The sequence below is a fragment of the Xyrauchen texanus genome, chromosome 12, assembly GCF_025860055.1.
Source record: "Xyrauchen texanus isolate HMW12.3.18 chromosome 12, RBS_HiC_50CHRs, whole genome shotgun sequence".
Classification (NCBI taxonomy): domain Eukaryota; kingdom Metazoa; phylum Chordata; class Actinopteri; order Cypriniformes; family Catostomidae; genus Xyrauchen; species Xyrauchen texanus.
In genome coordinates, this window is record NC_068287.1 from 7,214,129 (window position 1) to 7,231,921 (window position 17,793).

Sequence of the window (17,793 nt, forward strand, 5' to 3'; positions counted from 1 at the left end):
CGAGTATGCGCGTGCGCATTAGCTGGACCAGCCTGAAAATAGCTATTTTTAACCGTGATGTGAGCCAAAGAATTACAATTTATGACACTGTCGCCGTCAGATTTAACTGCCGATTTGAAATATGTTCTTTGATTGTAATCTTGCCCAACCGTTTTGGAGATTTCGGTTTTTCTCCATTCAAGTAGATGAGAGCTGCACTTTTATGACAGGAAATAGTCTCACGAGGCCGTCCCAAAAATGCCCGACAGTGGACTGACTTGTTAGAAAGTTACTTTGATAAACATCATTAGTATTAATAAATGTATCAATTCATATATCTAGTATTTGTTTTTATTCTTTCTTTATAAAGGGCCATTAAATACAACTACTTGTTGATGAGGATGTCTTATTATGAAGAACATGCTTAAGGGTTATTTTATTATTTTGTTTCATGAATTTTATCATGCACCTCTAATATAGATGTTTTTCTCGTAAGCACTTGGTCATATGCTTCATTTCCTCTCTAGACACGATTCACATTGCCCTCTTTCAAATTTGGCTAAATGACTCACCTATCTTTTTCAACGGGCATTGATCGAGTTACAGAATGATTCATGGAGTCGACTCTCTCCGTGTGTCGTTCGTTCTGGCTGACATGACTCGTCGCTCAATGCGATTCACGGGGCTGAGGAAGAAAGATGGTTGCGAGCACCCGTGTACAGAAGCTCCTAAAACGGTATAAACTCGCAATCGCGGCCGGTTTAGCGATTTTGCTGATCCAGGGGCTGGTGGTATGGAGTCTGCGGAGTCTTGAGGAGGGAGAGGCTGAGGTAGGCGCTGTTTAATGAGGGGGAATGTGTTCTCCGTGTCCCAGATTTGCCGTTTGATGTGAGGGTTGAGGATAGCATGCTAGGCTAACCTAAAGTCTCATTATTTGAACTGTTACTTTAGTACTAGCGACATCGAATGTGACCAAACAGTTTGTAGCGACCTACCAGAGACGGTATTGTCATTTGAAACACACATACAGTTGAGATGATCAAGTGCTGTGTAGATCATCATTCAGAGCGATTTGTTTTCACCGGCGTCCACTTTTAAATGACTTGACTGACTTCACCTATGTGAGCTGTCTACATAGATAGCAATTTGGGGTATCTTAGTCTCAAAACCTAGCGAGGGTCCTACCGAGACAGCAGACATTTTGGGGCATTAATAGCAAGTGGGACTTTGATTATGGTCTGAAAATCTTATGAGCTGTCTAGTGTCTACCTAATTCTGGTGATCTTTCATCTTAGACAGCATTTTTGGTAGCGATAGTCTCAAAACCTTTTGAGAGTCTGAAAATCTCATGAGCTGGCTACATAGGCAGTGTGTTTAGGCGTCGTAATGTCACATTCTTGTGATCTTTCATCGTAGACATTATTCCTGGTTGCGATAGTCTCAAAACCTACTGAGCTGTCTACGTAGACTAAAAACATAGGGTTCTGTCTACGTAGACAGCATTTTTGGGCATCACGGACTCAAAAACATAGTGAGCTGTCTACGTAGACAGCATTTTTTCTCATCATAGTCTCAACCTAGTGAGCTTTCTAGATATTTTAAGCATTACAGTCTGAAAATCTTGTGAGCTGTCTAGGCAGTATGTTTGGGCATTGTAATCTCAAATTCTTATGATCTTTCATCGTAGACATTATTCTTGGTTGAGATAGACTCAAAACCTACTGAGCTGTCTACGTAGACTGCATTTTTGTTCATCATTGCTTCGAAACCTAGTGAGCTGTCTACGTAGACAGCATTTTTGTTCATCATTGCTTCGAAACCTAGTGAGCTGTCTACATAGACAGCATTTTTGTTCATCATTGCTTCGAAACCTAGTGAGCTGTCTACGTAGACAGTATTTTTGCTCTTCATAGCCTCAAAACCTAGTGAGCTGTGTATGTAGACAGCATTTTTGTTCATCATAGACTAAACTTACTGAGCTTTCCAGACATTTTAGGCATTACAGTCTGAAAATCTCATGAGTTGGCTACATAGGCAGTGTGTTTAGACATCGTAATGTCACATTCTTGTGATCTTTCATCGTAGACATTTTTCCTGGTAGTGATAGTCTCAAAACCTACTGAGCTGTCTACGTAGACTGCATTTTTGGGCATCACTGACTCAAAAACATAGTGAGCTGTCTACATAGACAGCATTTTTGCTCATCAAAGCCTAAAAGCATAGAGTTCTGTGTACATAGACAGCATTTTTTTCTCATCTTAGCCTCAACCTAGTGAGCTTTCCAGACATTTTAGGCATTACAGTCTGAAAATCTTGTGAGCTGTCTACCTAGGCAGTATGTTTGGGCATTGTAATCTCAAATTCTGGTGATCTTTCATCATAGACATTATTCTTGGTTGCGATTGTCTCAAAACCTACTGAGCTGTCTATGTAGACTGCATTTTTGCTCATCATAGCCTCAAAACCTAGTGAGCTGTCTTTGTAAACTGTGTTTTTTGGTGTCTGAGTCTAAAATTCTAGTGAGCTGTCTACGTAGACTGCATTTTTGCTCACCATAGCCTAAAAACACAGGGTTCTGTCTACGTAGAAAGTATTTTTGCTCATCATAGCCTCAAAACCTAGTGAGCTGTCTACGTAGACAGTATTTTTGTTCATCATAGCCTAAAAACTTACTGAGCTTTCCAGACATTTTAGGCATTACAGTCTGAAAATCTCATGAGCTGGCTACATAGGCAGTGTGTGTAGGCGTCGTAATGTCACATTCTTGTGATCTTTCATCGTAGACATTTTTCCTTGTAGCGATAGTCTCAAATCCTACTGAGCTGTCTATGTAGACAGCATTTTTGAGCATCACTGACTCAAAAATATAGTGAGCTGTCTACATAGACAGCATTTTTGCTCATCATAGCCTCAAAACCTAGTGAGCTGTCTTTGTAAACTGTGTTTTTTGGTGTCTGAGTCTAAAATTCTAGTGAGCTGTCTATGTAGACAACATTTTTGTCCATTGTGGTCTAAAAACCAGTAAACTGTCTTTGTAAACAGAAAATGTGGGTATTACAACTTCAAAGCTGTCACATTTTGGGGCATTGTAGTCTGGGAAGCATGTATATGGAAATCATGAAATCACTTTCTGGTGAGCTGACTTCATAGACAGCATTTTGGGCATCATAGCCTCAAAATCGAGTTAGTTATACCCTTCCAGATATTTTGGCCATTACAGTATCAAAATATAATTAGCTGCCTACCTAGACACATTTTTGGTTTTCATAGCATCAACATTTTGTGGGCTGGCTACAAAGTGTGCTGCCTCCATATGAGCTGCCTTTATAGATGGCATGTTTAGGCATTATTGTCTCAAAACCTAGTAATTATCGGAAGGCAACTAAAAAATGCTGCTGACTCAGAACTCATTAAAAACTGCTAAAATGCTGTTGTCGTGCTTATGATAACGTGTTTATGATTCTTAAAATTGCTGTCTTGCAGTAGACGGCTCACTAGGTTTTGAGAAACGACTTAAAATTGAGTCCATTATTCACTAAATGAGGCCCTGAGATGTTAATTGATTCAGTTCAGTGTTTACAGCCCCTATCAGGACTCAAAGTTATTTATTTTGCATCAGACAGGATTTGTAAAACTGCTGTCAATTAAATTAACCATGTGTGACCATCTCCTGGTGCCCAGATGACTGTAACTAATGATGTTGTCTAGTTGTCAAACATCTGAGCTGGTTCAAACCCCAGCAGGGTTGATTTGTGAATACAGTATCATTACTGTACCTTTCATCGCTGAACCTCATGTTACTCTGTGACAACTGAACCTTTAATAAGACTGTTTGACTCTTTAGATAGAAGGCCACACTAAATGATTCATAAATCAGCCTTAAGTTTGAAAGAAATCAAATATGTTTTTATTTTTTTGCCATATCGCTTGAAGGTTTGGGTAGCAAACCATGACTAACACACGGTATCTGGTTTATATCGGGCTCGTCGAACCGATACCCGATCCAGTTAAAAACGTCCATATCAGAACTGATACCAATCCAGGTATCATATCAGCTGATCCCAAATTTGGATGGTAACTTTTAGCAGCCAAGAATATTTGGAACTATGACGGTGTGCAAATAGTGAAACTAGAGCACTAGAAATCTAACGCGTTAAGCTCATTTGCCTCACGTGTGATTAAAGGGGGTCATGAAATGCTCTTTTTTTTTTATATAGATTTATTATCTTCCATGAGATCCATTGATAATGTGAGTACATTTATTTATTTTTTTGCATTAAAACAGTTAAATTTTAGTGATATGTGATAATTGTCCACCCTGTCTCTGGTTCTCTGTCTGAAACACTCAGTTTTGGCCTAAGCACCTCCTTTAAACTTCAACATAGATGCACATTGTTCTGATTGGATAACATCGTGCAGCCCCTAAAATTCAGCCATATTTGAAATGAACAAGACCCTCAACATTATAAAAAAAATGTTTTTACACAACTAATATTTAACACATTGCATCTGAATATATTAAACCCTTCATCTCAAGTACAGCTTTTAACACAACACTTTACTTTCTAGGGGTGTAAATCGGACATTTCATCACGATAGGACCTTGAATCGATTCTCTTGGCCTGCGATCCGATATTTGCCAATACTTCAAAGTCTGCCACGATACAATTCAATTCAGGGGCATGTGATCAATATTTCAATATTATGTGCTCTGCAAGCAAATTTATTGAACATTAAAACAGAATAACTGAAAATTATGAATTCAAAAAATCTCAAAATAATTAAACTTATATAAACTAAGTGCCAAAAATAAATTTCAGCTCCCATGGGCACCTAATTCCATCAATTCATAAAATGTGTGTTGAGCGCTCTCTTGTGAGCAGTCTGTGTCTGTTTACCACACATGGGACATGGGTTGTCCAAATATGGAATCTTCACTCTCTAGACAGCCAATGAGGACGATCTGACACATCTATGATGTAAACGATCACGTTTCAGTGAATCAATCCCAGAGAAACTCGTCATAGAGATGCCATTTAGCCATCATTGCATGCTATGACACTTTTTGAGGAATATTTCAGGATCGACGTATTTTATTATGTCAAGTGTGGGCTTGCTTTATCCAAAGCCGTCTGCTGTAAGTTGTGATAAGCCATTGTCTACAGTTATAGTTATAAACCAAAATGTGACGATGATTCGGTTTTCTCTGTTTATCATACATGTGCATTTCACACGCAAATACAAACTGTAGTTTGATTTCCAAGTGAAACAAATCTGCTCGATATATTCTGCTAATCGCGACCTTTCAAAAGATATATGACACATGGCTGTGTGATCTTTTGAAATTTTTACTGATTCTAAATATGATTGTTGCGATAGCAAATTTGCCAATTATTAATAGAAATGCATTTGGCAGACACTTTTATCCAAAGCGACTTACAGTGCCCTTATTACAGGGACAATCCCCCCTGGAGCAACCTGGAGTTAAGTGCCTTGCTCAAGGACACAATGGTGGTGGCTGTGGGGCTCGAACCAGCATCCATCTGATTACCAGATTACCAGTTATGTGCTTAGACCACTACACCACCACCACTCCACTAATATGGAACAGTTTTATTTATCAGTGAATTTAAAAGCAGTGTTTGAGAATTGGCCAGATCACCTTAATTCCTTGTAACGATAAGGGTCTAATCTTTAAAACAACACCTATTTTGTGCCGATTAATCAAGTGGTTGTTCAGTAATACCAAATTAATCTTTTTCTTGTGATCAGCGCCCAATGTTGGGCCAGATCACAATTTTAATCTCCTTACCAATAAATGTTGTACTGTCAAATGTGCATTTCAACTCACATATTTTTTGCATGGGTGCTACCAAAGCAGGTGCTGGTGCCACATTTTCAACTGGTCCTTTAAGGGCACAAGTAAACCCTGACATGGCCCAGGCTGAAATAGATTTTGACAGCACTGTTTTAATCTATTTCTTGACTAACACGCGTTAATACGGGTCCGGCGTTGCTCCGCTCTCCAAGTGAAATGTCCACAGAGTGGCGCCAAAAGCAAGTTTTATTTTTGTTGCAAATGTACACCCAAACCCTAAACCTAACTGTCAGCAGAGTGCCTTCAATTTTTGCCACCATATTTTAAATATCTGGGACACTTTATGTGCCATTTTTACCTCAAGTCCCATTTAATTTTTTAAGCTGATCCTAACTCAAGAAATGTGCAAAATTCTTTTCATTCCTACAGCAGCACAATCTTCAGTCTACTTTGACCTGTGTCTCTGTAGTGAGTCTCAGTGTGATGAAAGAGGCCATTGATTCTGCAGCATTTGCTCTCTGACCAAAGAATGAATTACTGCAGGTTATGTGATGTCAGTGTAACCTGTCCTGCATAAATGTGCAACATGCACCCAATGTGAAAACAGTGGTAATAACATTAACTAATGCCCATATGACTTCCCTGAATCTCCCCTGTTCTGTGGTGAGTTCCTTTTTTCATTGAAATTATTGAAGGACGGCAGTGTGCACTGACTCTGTCAGCTATGAAATGGTGCTGTTTAATGTTCTTACCTGCTGTAAGTCTTGTGGGTATAAGATCATTTCAGACAGGGTTTTAGGTAAGTTTTGTTCCAAAACCTAGCAAGCTGACTTTCTGTCGACTGCCTACATGGGCAGCTGCCTTCTAAGCTCACTAGGTTTTGGAGCAGAGCCATTGCTTCACTTGTAAAACCTACAGAGCTTCTACGTCCAAACAGTTGCTAATAGAGAAGCCCACTGATCACTGGCTGGTCCTCCTATTCCCACAATCCATAGTTTTTTGTGTGGGCAGCAGATGTATGGCACAAACCCAAACGTGCTGTGTTGTGCCTACAGCAGGAAGTGGTGGGAATTGCTTGTTATTCCTCCCTCTCCTGTTACGTATTTCCAGCGCCACTTTGGCATACCAGTGTAGAGTTGTGGTAAGTTTTAAAAAAAATGTTTTAAATATATTTTATTATTGTTCTACCACTGGATAAATTCTTGGTTTTGAATTATTTTTGGGAGCTTTCTGTCAGAAGAGCTGCAAGTCTTTTAATTGTACTCACACATTTTATGTGCATGTTTTCATAACTTGTGAAATATTAATACTATGCATAATATAATATGTTCAAAGCATCATTCAAAATAGTAAAATACACTAGCACTCTCACACCAAAGTATATAAAGTAAAACTGTGTAATTGAATGAAAAATCAGTTACAATTGTTATAAACAAAGCTCCTATCTACTTGAATGGGGAAAGACTGAAATCTTCAAAAATGATTGGTCAAGATTATAGACAAAGGAAATATTTCAAATAAGCAGTTCATTCTTACAACAATGGTATCATAAAATGTGCTGCTTTTGCTCAGATTACACTATAAAGTGCAATTTTTCAGGCTGGTTTCGAGTTGACTGACAATGTCTGTATCTAAAAGTTGATTGGCTCTTTTAACTGTAAGGCGGGACTTCCTTTTCTACATCCACCAAACTGGGCGTTTTAATTTCTACCATTCATTTTAATACAAGTGCTCCATCTCAGCTAAGCAGTCTCTGCTTATGCTCCCAATTTAAACGAGCACAAATGCAATGTGATACGATCCATTGATCTTGACGGAGTAAATCAGCATCATCAATGCTTTTCAAAGTCATTCAAAATTCCGCAGGCGAAGAAGGCATGGGTGGAAGTTGTGTGCATTCAAAAAACATGTTGCCAAGCATCCTCTTTTTAATGCTGCACTTTATATTCTGTGAGAGTGAAGTTATCTCGCCGTTAAAATTATATCCTTGTCTATTGTGAATATTGAGAGTAGCGGTGTACAAAACACCGCCCCCACAGGGGTTACTGCCAAAACAAGCAACTTCCGATTGGTCAACATGGCGAATTAGCCTGTCAAAGTTCAACAAACGTAAAACATTTTTGTCCTTAAGTCCATCGCACAAAATTCACACTGCACTGTTCCCATTGAAATGACTGTATTTCGCCAATGGAATTTTGCCATGTGAAGGTAAATGCGACCGCTCCCTAAGTTTCCCAATTACTTTTGTACTTTTGGTGATGGATTAATAATTAACAACCCCAGTTAAAAGGCTAAAGCACAGAATATTAACACCCTCTCTGAGAATCTGGTTGTCAAAATGTATCTCTTTAAAAAGGTAAAAAGTCCACATAGATAATTTATTACATTCCCGAGGGGTAGGACACAATAAAGATGAAAGGGGATGACTCCCGCTCAAACATCAGACTAGAGAACAAAGAGTATATAATTAAACAAGAATTTATTATTGTTATTAAGCATCAAAAAGCATCAGGCAAAAGGACTTCAGAGTGACCCCTCGCCCAAAATAACAAACAAAATATAATCTAGAAAATAAAATAACAAATTACCCCGAGAATTCAAAATAAAGTTACAAAGAGACTGGCATACCTACTCTAACAAAACGGAATTAAACTGGATTTAACAAAACAGGCTGCTTCAAAGTCGGAGAACTAGTCTCAGAAATAACATGTACATCAAAAAGCATGCCGTGTTTAGTCTGCTGACTGGCGGAGAGTCAGGGAAACACATCTGACAGGTGTTATAAGATTGCCATCAGGAACCACCAATTGCTGTCGCAAGGTGGAGCAACCAATTATCCAATTGATGACGTCCAGAGGTGGGTAGTAACGCACTACATTTACTCAGTTACATTTACTTGAGTAACTTTTTGGGAAAATTACTTTTGAGTATGTTTTATGGGTGGGTACTTTTTACTCTTACTCAAGTAACTTTCTGAAGAAAAGAATGTACTTTTACTTTGTTCCTGTCGGTACATTACTGGTTTTATTTAATAAGTCTTAATAAATGCGTAAATTATTGAGTTACAACAGTGGAACTCCACAGTTGCATGCTTTCACACGAGTCACGTTCAGTGTTACAAAACAAAAATGTCTTCACTCCACACACTGCCTTCATTTTACACCAAGACAAGGATATATTTCATGGGGAGGTAAGTTTTAGTGATTTGCGAATTGTGGGCTTGACTGTGTCATGGTGATATTCATCCTTTTTTAGTGTGAATCTGTAACTATGGGCTCTTATGACCTCAGTTTCTAAGTTTGCATTTTTATATCAGCATTGCAACATAGTGTGTACTGTATAAATCCTTGTAAACATCCGTGTGAAGTGCAAATGTCTTGCCCTGCCAATTTCGAAAAAATCTTAGGCACATAATTGTTTTCACAAAAAAAGATGGTCTTAAGATGGTTAATTTATATAACCTGCATTTAGTGTATCAGTAGGAAATATCAATTATAGATTTCAACATTCCCTTTGCAAATTGAATTAAATAGAAGAACAAGGGTCCTTACAACAAATGGTATGGCTCTCGCAGAGCCCACTCATCATTGAGTCAGTCTGAGATTATATAAAGAGACAGAAGCAATTGAAACAGCCTAAATAGATGAAGAACTGTGGAGAATTCTCCAAGAAGCTTGGAACATCCTATCTGCCAACAACCAAGAAAAACTGTATCCAGGTGTATCTAGGAGAATTGGGGCTGTTTTAAAGGCAAAGGTGGTCACGCCAAATATTGATTTAGCTTTTTTATGTTTACTGGACTTTGTGTATTTTCCCAAAATGTCTTCTTCTGCTAAACACAAAGATTTTTAGAAGAATATCTCAGCTCTGTTAGTTTATTCTAGAATGCAAGTGAATGGGTACCAAAACTTTGAAGCTCAGAAAGCACATAAAGTCAGCATAAAAGTTATCCATATGACTCCAGTGGTTCAATCCATGTCTTAAGAAGGGATATGATAAGTGGGGGTGAGAAACAGATCAATATTTAAAATCCTTTTTTACTAATAAATCTCCACTTTCACATTTTTCTTGTGTTTTTGGTGATTCAATTCTTGCATCTCACCACCTAATGTGTGGGGAGGAGAATGAATAGTTTAAAAAATACATTGTATATTATAAAGTTATGTATATTTATCTGTTTCTCACCCACACCTATCATATTGCTTCTGAAAATCACTGGAGTCTAATTACTTTTATACTGACTCTATGTGCTTTTTGAAGCTTCAAAGTTCTGGACACCAACTCGCCATTCACTTGCATTGTATGGACCAAAAGAGCTGAGATAGGACACCCTGAAGAAGGCATTTTTGCTGATACACGTAGGTTTGCAGCCCTTTTTTTCCCCTCTTTTTGTTATAACCATTGACAATAAAGGTTTTTTAACTATATATTTGATCTGGAAGTTGCCTTGATTCTCCTTTTTAGAGCCGAGATATGTTCTTCTAAAAATCTTAATTTGTGTTCAGCAGAAGAAAAAGTCATACACTTTTGGTGAACTATCCCTTTAATTTGATGCATGGAAGAAAGAAGTCATGGGTTTGGAACAACATGGTTTTGATTTATGACAATTTCCATTTATTTACAATAATATTAATAGTATTATTATTCTGTAATGCATGTTAAATGTGTATCATGTACTGAAATATAAGAGAGTATACATCCATTACTTTATACGTGAAAGTAACTAGTTACTCACTACTTGAGTATTCTTTTTATTGGATACTTTCTTACTCTAGTAATTTTTAAAAGGCCTTTAATCTGTTTCAATCAGTCCAATAAACTTAAACAAATTCTCAGTTCTGTTAGAAACAAAGAATCAACCATCTTGAGCGATCAATTGAACAAAGTAGGCCTTAAGAATATTTTCACTGTGAAGGCAGAGATCTTCTTTTTGCAAAGACATGGAGAATCCACCAATGGTTAGCAATAGAAGCCTCTTGATTCGGCTTGAAGCAGCCCCAGTGCTGGGACAGATGCCCAGCATGGCAGGAGGTCCACACAGAGTTCGATATCTGGCACCCAAGCTGTGTTGAGGCTGGCAGTAAACACTGCCCATTCCTGCTCTGATTGCATTTACACATTGTCATTGATTAAAACACAGCCTTGCATCGAACAATGCTTTGAGATGTGTGCAGCCATGCGCTCAGGTGCATCCTGGATTGATCAGAAACATGCAGCTGAATTGAGATATTTTAGATTGTCCAAAAACTATCAGTTAGGAACCCAAAACGAAAGGGCAAGTTATCTCTGGTCACTGTGGTGGCGGTACTCTGTTCTACCAATACTATAGAAAGACTAGTATTGTAACTTTTTTATTATTGTAGTATTGACTTGGTACTAAAGTACCAGCACTTTTGGCATCCCTAGGTTGACAAAGTAATAATTTGAGCATCAGCACGATGGCAAGAGACTTTCTGAGAGTTGCTGTCATTGCCGAAAGTTGGCCATTTTGAGATTATTGGTATCAACTGATCACTGTGCCAAATTACAAGAAGTCGCCCTTCCATCTAGGGACAAAATCTACCAACAGTTTTGTCAATGGATAGTGCACTTTTTCTGTTTTTAAATATTTTTAGTGACTTATGAGTAAATATTATATGAAATAGGAATTATTAATTCAGCAATGTCATGTCTTATTTGTTATCATTAAGATGTCTTAGGCCTAAGTATTAGTCCTACAAGTATATCGTCCATCAGTCATCCTGCTCTCTTGATATTGGTATTAGACCGATCACTGGACAACAATTTTCTTTACATTTTGGCAATGAGAATTTGGGTGAAAAATGTCATTAATTATAATACAAATAATGACACAATGTAAAACATGGACATGCTTTGAGAGGTTTCATTAAATTCACCTTTATTTATCTGTAGAGGCAGATTTTGCTTTGATTTAATGGCAGCAAGTGTTTTTTGTGTTTGTGCTGAGCTCTCACCCAAACCTCCTTCTCTTAGTCACTATCCTCATAATGAATCCCTGCTTCCTCCCACTTATTTCCATTAAATGAGTTAATGTGGCTAAAAATAGTTCCACCAGAATCCAAGGAAGCAACAAACAAAACAAACACATTTTTGCCTCTGGGCTCCCTGAAACGTCAACAAGTTTTGTTCTTGGAGTAAGAATTATTTGTCTGTTCTAAAACAGAATCCCTGCTCAGAGAATCAAGTTTTATTGCTTTTTTTTGGCATGAACAGAGTTTAAGAAAATCAGATTCATGCAAACAATTTACACACCCGGCATACTGTACATAAACATCCAAACATGAACCCTCTCAGGCCTAAGACATGTTGTAAAATGTGACAACACTATAATAGAGGAAGTATTAATAAAAATAAAAAAAAATTATAAAAAAGAAATAACTAAAGAAATTATTAAAAATGATAAATTAACAACAAAAGTATACAACAACGAAAAAATCCAAAGAACAAGTAAACACTTGCGAGCACGGTGTAGGATTATTTGGATTATTGTGCACCAAAACAGTCAATAATTAATAAATGATAATTTTCCACCCTGTCTGACCCTCTGTCTTAAACGCTCTGTTTTGGTCTAAGCGTCTCCTTAAAACTTCAGTGTAAATCCCCACTGTTATGATTGGCTAACATCATGCAGCCCCTTGAAATCGTATATATGAAACTCGATCTGAAGAGAATGAACAAGCACCAAAACATCATAAAACTAAAATTCAGTGTTAACACAACGCATTTCATTCAAATATATTAACCTCTTCATCTCAAGCACAACTGTTAACATTCACACCCTGTCTACACTGGACATGAGATGCAAAGCACATCATAAGCAATAGAACCCATTATAATCAATGATGCTGTCAACACTTGAAGCGTCCGATGTGGCGTGCTGACTGTAAACGGGTGTCCCGTTCCATTTTGCGCTGCAATCGCCAGCACTACTACTGCCAACAACACAAGTAAACATTTGTGCTCAAAAGAGCAACAGGTAGAGCAGCTGATGATACAGTCTTCTTTTTAGAGATGTAACTTGTCACCACATCTTTTAAAAGCGGCCTGAGATACATGACACCGGTCAAAGACGTCTGTCTAGTGCATGTTTATATACAAAAATTATTCAAAATAGTCCAGATGGTTCCCCTTTAGTGATCAGAAATAGTTAGGCCACACAAGTCCAGTATTTCCACTAGGAAGTTTTTCAGTAGTGGTGCTGTTGTGCGCACGTCTAAAAGCCTGCAGTGCTGGACTTGTATTAATGTGCGTCGGTCGAGGAATAGCCTAAAACAGGGGTGTCAAACTATTTCAGCCTGAGCTACATCAGGGTTTATTTGTGCCCTCAAAGGGCCCTTTGAAAATGTGGCGCCAGCACCTGCTTTGGTAGCACCCATGCAAATAATATTATGTTATGTGCATTGAAATGCACATTTGACAGTACAGCATTGATTTTGAGGTTGGGATGCAGATGAAAATTGAACACCTAATTTTTATAGGGCTAAATTGAAATATTCTGACAGTGTGAATAAGTTGGGTCTTCTTTAAAGATTCCTTTCATCAGACTCGGCTGATTCTTCTCTTGGAATTTCTAACGGCAAACAAAATAACAAAACATTTTCTTACAATCACAAAATAGAAAAATTAGCTCACTGGCCACTTGAAATTAAGTCAGTTTGACACATGGGTTATGTGGTGACAGCACTGAGTATGTGCGTGTATTTGTGTGTGTGGTGGGGTTTCTTTCGCAGTGATCATTTAAACATACCAAATATTGGCCGATTTATCACCCTCAGCGATATATCGTCGACATATCGTCGACCACTAATTAAGATGATTGCAAAATTCACAATGTTACTTAAATATATATCACCATCAAAATCGTTGTGGTATTTTATATATTGCCAAGTCTTAGTATGGTGTCACACCTCTAATTTATTTACTGTTTCTTTCTTAGCGGAAGCACAGGCGATCAAAGTTGCCCAACCACAATGGGCAAGACCACAAAATGAACCCTGTGGCTCAAAACAGCCTATCTGGAGCAAACCACAGCCAGTGGAAGCAGCGCCTGGATCGGCCCACTGTGACCAGGATTATCAGAAATGGGTCTAGACGGAGAAGCAAGCCCTCTTTGAAGGATAAGAGTCTTGGTGGGCCAGATGATGGAGTGGTTGTGGAAAAAGTTGGACACTACGATCCCTCTAGCAGCCGTAACTTCAGCGAGTCTCGGGCAGGCGAAATAGCTAAAATCCATCTAGTGGCTCTAGGAGAACCAGGCAGCGTTGAGGGTGCTCCTCAAATTCAAAGTAATAACTTTGTCCCCAAATGTGAGATCTCAGGCAAGGACGCCCTATCTGCCCTCCACCGTGCGGGTTCACGACAATGTAAACAAGAGATCGCCAACATCGTATGCCAGCACCAAGCAGGACAGCTCATGCCACAGTCTCTGCCTCAGTTCTGTTCACAGCGTGGTAATAAAACTCTTTTAATGCCTCAAACATACATAACAGCAAATGAAATCTATGCAATCTCGAGTCTGTCTGATGTGTAACTCGGCAGCCACGATTGATAACTCCTTCGGATGAGACGTTAAACCGAGGTCCTGACTCTCTGTGGTCATTAAAAACCCCAGGATGCTTCTCGTAAAGAGTAGGGGTGTAACCCCGGTGTCCTGGCCAAATTCCCCCCATTGGCCCCCATCTATCATGGCCTTGTATTAATCTCCATCCCTGAATTGGCTACATCAATCTACCATCTCCTCTCTGCCAATAGCTAGTGTGTGGTGGGCGTTCTGGCGCACTATGGCTGCCGTCGCATCATCCAGGTGGATGCTGCACACTGGTGGTGGTTGAGGAGATTCCCCCGATACTATGTAAAGCGCTTTGAGTGCCTAGAAAAGCGCTATATAAATATAATGAATTATTATTATTAATTAATTAAGTACACATTGCATTATCTGAGTTACGACAAGGTCATAGCAGAAATGAGTGTAAACTAATTCAACAGTCGGGTTTATGTAAGAAGAGAGAAATTGATAGCTAAAATCCACCATTGACTACTTGCCAAATGTGTAAATTAACAAGACATGTAACTGATTTGAGTTTAAATTATTTTATAAGCTTACTAGTAGAGATCGCACCGTGATCCGAGAAGTAGAAAAGATGACTCTCAAAACCCGGATGACCTTAAGTGGTGCAGTTTGTCTGCCTAATCTGCCTAAGCAAGATTGCACATTAAGTATGTTGACATGTTTACCAACTTCTTGAAAAATAACACGTTTAATGATGCAGACATTTAAAGGTAACTCGCCCTCTTGAGTACTGAGGTTTGTTACCAACACAGTAACATATAAACGTATGTTAAATATGTTCATGGAGACCCTTCACTTATAGTACACTGACCAAGCGTTCGCATCTGCATAATTGTGTAAAGTACATTGTTGCACTAACATCTTGCATTATCACATCCAATCACGTTTAAAGGCTACCTTGATTGACATCTAGTCATTTGTTATCTCCTCGTCTCTCTTTAGTAATTTCCAGTGCTGTCCAGAATGCAGATTTCGATACTGACCTCTCCAAGGTGGAGAACCCTGTCAGGGTGGTATTTGTGCTGGTGGTTCACGGACGAGCAGTCCGACAGCTGAAGCGTCTCCTCAAAGCCATCTATCACAAAGACCACTTTTACTACATCCATGTGGACAAGGTAAGATTGATCTCAATAGGTTCTATTTTTTTAAAAGGGGTAGTTAAGCTGAAAATGAAAATTCTTTCATCATTTATAGGGATGTCCCAATACCAATTTTTGGAGACAAGGACCGATACTTCCTTTTCGGTACTTACCAATACAATGCCGGTTTCTCATTTAGAGCTGACTTTATTGGTTTTAGCAACTGAAACTCAAAAGACATAAAAAAAATTGTGAGGGTGGGTTGCCCCAACACACAATATTACAGTTTCAAGACAAAAATGTATTTGAAAATCCGGCAAAAAGACAAAGGTACAAGTTTGTGTACTTGGCGTCTTTCGTGAGGGCACAGAGTACAATCCCATGAAGCATTGAGAATGACAAAATCGGAAAAATAGATCTATGGCAATTAGGGCCGGGACTCGATTAAAAAAATGTATCTAATTAATTAGAGGCTTTGTAATTAATTAATCGAAATTAATCGCATTTTAATTGCATAAATATTTGACCTGAGAACAGTGAGAAGTAATTTTTTTCACATGGATTTTTAGTATACCATTGAGTAATGACTGAATACATAAGCTTAAGCAACAAAATATTGTTTATGTTTGTTCAACCAAGTCCAGCAGACCAGTGCAATTTTTGCCATTAAGTGTAGCAATAGCATATTTAGAAATATAGTACATTTCAGAAATTCAGGTAGCCTATAGGTAGGTAGACCTTCTGTAAACTATGTTTTTTTTAAGTAAAACACAATACTTTCAAGTACATTCAGAACATTGGAAACCCTGACTATTAGAAAACATCTCTCTGTTGCTTCAGAGGCCATAAAAGACTAAGTCCAACTCTCAGTAACCTTGGCCAAAACAATAAAGAGTTCAACATAAAGTGCCAGTTGCACCAACAACATAATACATAGTTCAACATAAAGTGTACCATTTAAAATAAAATAAAAAAAAAGTGCCAGTGATTGACCTTAGTCCCTATTCTTCCAATATCCTGATGAAAATGCGTTGAGGTGATACTTGAGGCTCGATGTGCTGCGGTGATATGCGAATTCCTTGTTGCATAGCTTGCACACAACCATGCTCTTATCGACGCTTCCATCCGTTCGTTTTTTATAACAAAATTTCCCATCCACAGGGCCAACCAAAGCGGTCTCGTCAGCTTCTTCGTTCATGTTCACTGTGGTTTGTTGTTGTCTGAAGTCATGAACGCTAGTTGGTGCTCCAGTATAATCGGTCCGCCGAAACTCATCCAGTGAGAAACGTTCCGCGGTGCAAAAATAATTGTGATTAAAATGCGTAAAAAATGTTTAACGTGTTATTTTTTGTGTAATTAATTAATCTTAATTAACGCGTTAAAGTCTAATTAATTAATCTTAATTAACGCGTTAAAGTCCCGGCTCTAATGGAAATATATAAAACTATTGATTTTAGGATGTTGATTAGAAGTATAGAAACAATATACTTTGTTTATTGCGAAATATTCCAATATACACACCTATATAATTAATTTGAGAGTGAAGGGAGACCGACTCGTTTGCATCATTTAGTGTGTCATGGGAGTGGGTTGTCGCTTCCGGGCTTATTTTGCTGGCTTTTTGGCAGCGGTTCTCTAATTTCTGAAACTTTCTCTGCTGGATCATGGGTAATATAGTTGTTCAATGGGAATTCTGCTATTAAAGGTGATCATTTTAAACAATGAAGTTGAAATAATGCTGATGAATGGCTTCAACATAAGCATATATAATAGATAAACAACCTCTGAGCTCATGGTAGGTGTCATGTCGCTTTAAAATGTGTTTTCTACCCTGTTTCAGCAGTTCAGTGGTTTGTTTATCTTTGTAACCATAGTAACGTAGTACCAGCGCATGTTAGGAAACAGGAAGAAAAATTGCTATGTGCTAATTTGCTACAGGAATGCGCGAGCTCTACCAGTCGTCAGTTTCTGAGTCGATCGCTTTTCCTTTCCCCTTTTTGCTAAGGCAACGTCTGTGAGTATTTATCATCGTGTAACATTAGGTTACTGCTTATTTTAATTTTGTAAGACTATTGAGAAGGCTAATTTAGCTTTGTTTATTGCTGCTGTTGTTTTTTAATAGCTCTAATGTGTTAATCATATAAGCTGCACTGCTATGTTAGCTAATCGGTGCTATTTACACTGTTACTGTGTATTTGGGTTTGATTAATAATATAGACTTCTTATACTGTATTGCAGTTTCACAAAATTCCCAGTAAACTTCTTGGAAATGAATCAGCTGTGTCCTGGAGTTTCTTGGGAGTGTTTAAGCTGAATGGAATATAGTC

General features: G+C 38.2%; 1 protein-coding gene across 3 annotated transcripts in view; it reads left to right on the forward strand.

Annotated features, from left to right (window-relative positions):
* Positions 1 to 665: 665 nt before the first annotated feature.
* The window catches only part of LOC127653313 (xylosyltransferase 2-like), a 39,480-nt gene continuing 22,352 nt past the window's right edge, over positions 666 to 17,793 (forward strand). For all 3 annotated transcript variants that reach the window (XR_007971790.1, XM_052139960.1, XM_052139959.1), the window contains exons 1-3: positions 666 to 809; positions 13,755 to 14,268; positions 15,330 to 15,502. Coding sequence is in view for 2 of the 3 variants with exons in the window: in XM_052139960.1 (XP_051995920.1) it covers positions 678 to 809; positions 13,755 to 14,268; positions 15,330 to 15,502 (819 nt within the window). In the remaining variant the exon portion in view is untranslated. The remainder of the gene's footprint in view (positions 810 to 13,754; positions 14,269 to 15,329; positions 15,503 to 17,793) is intronic.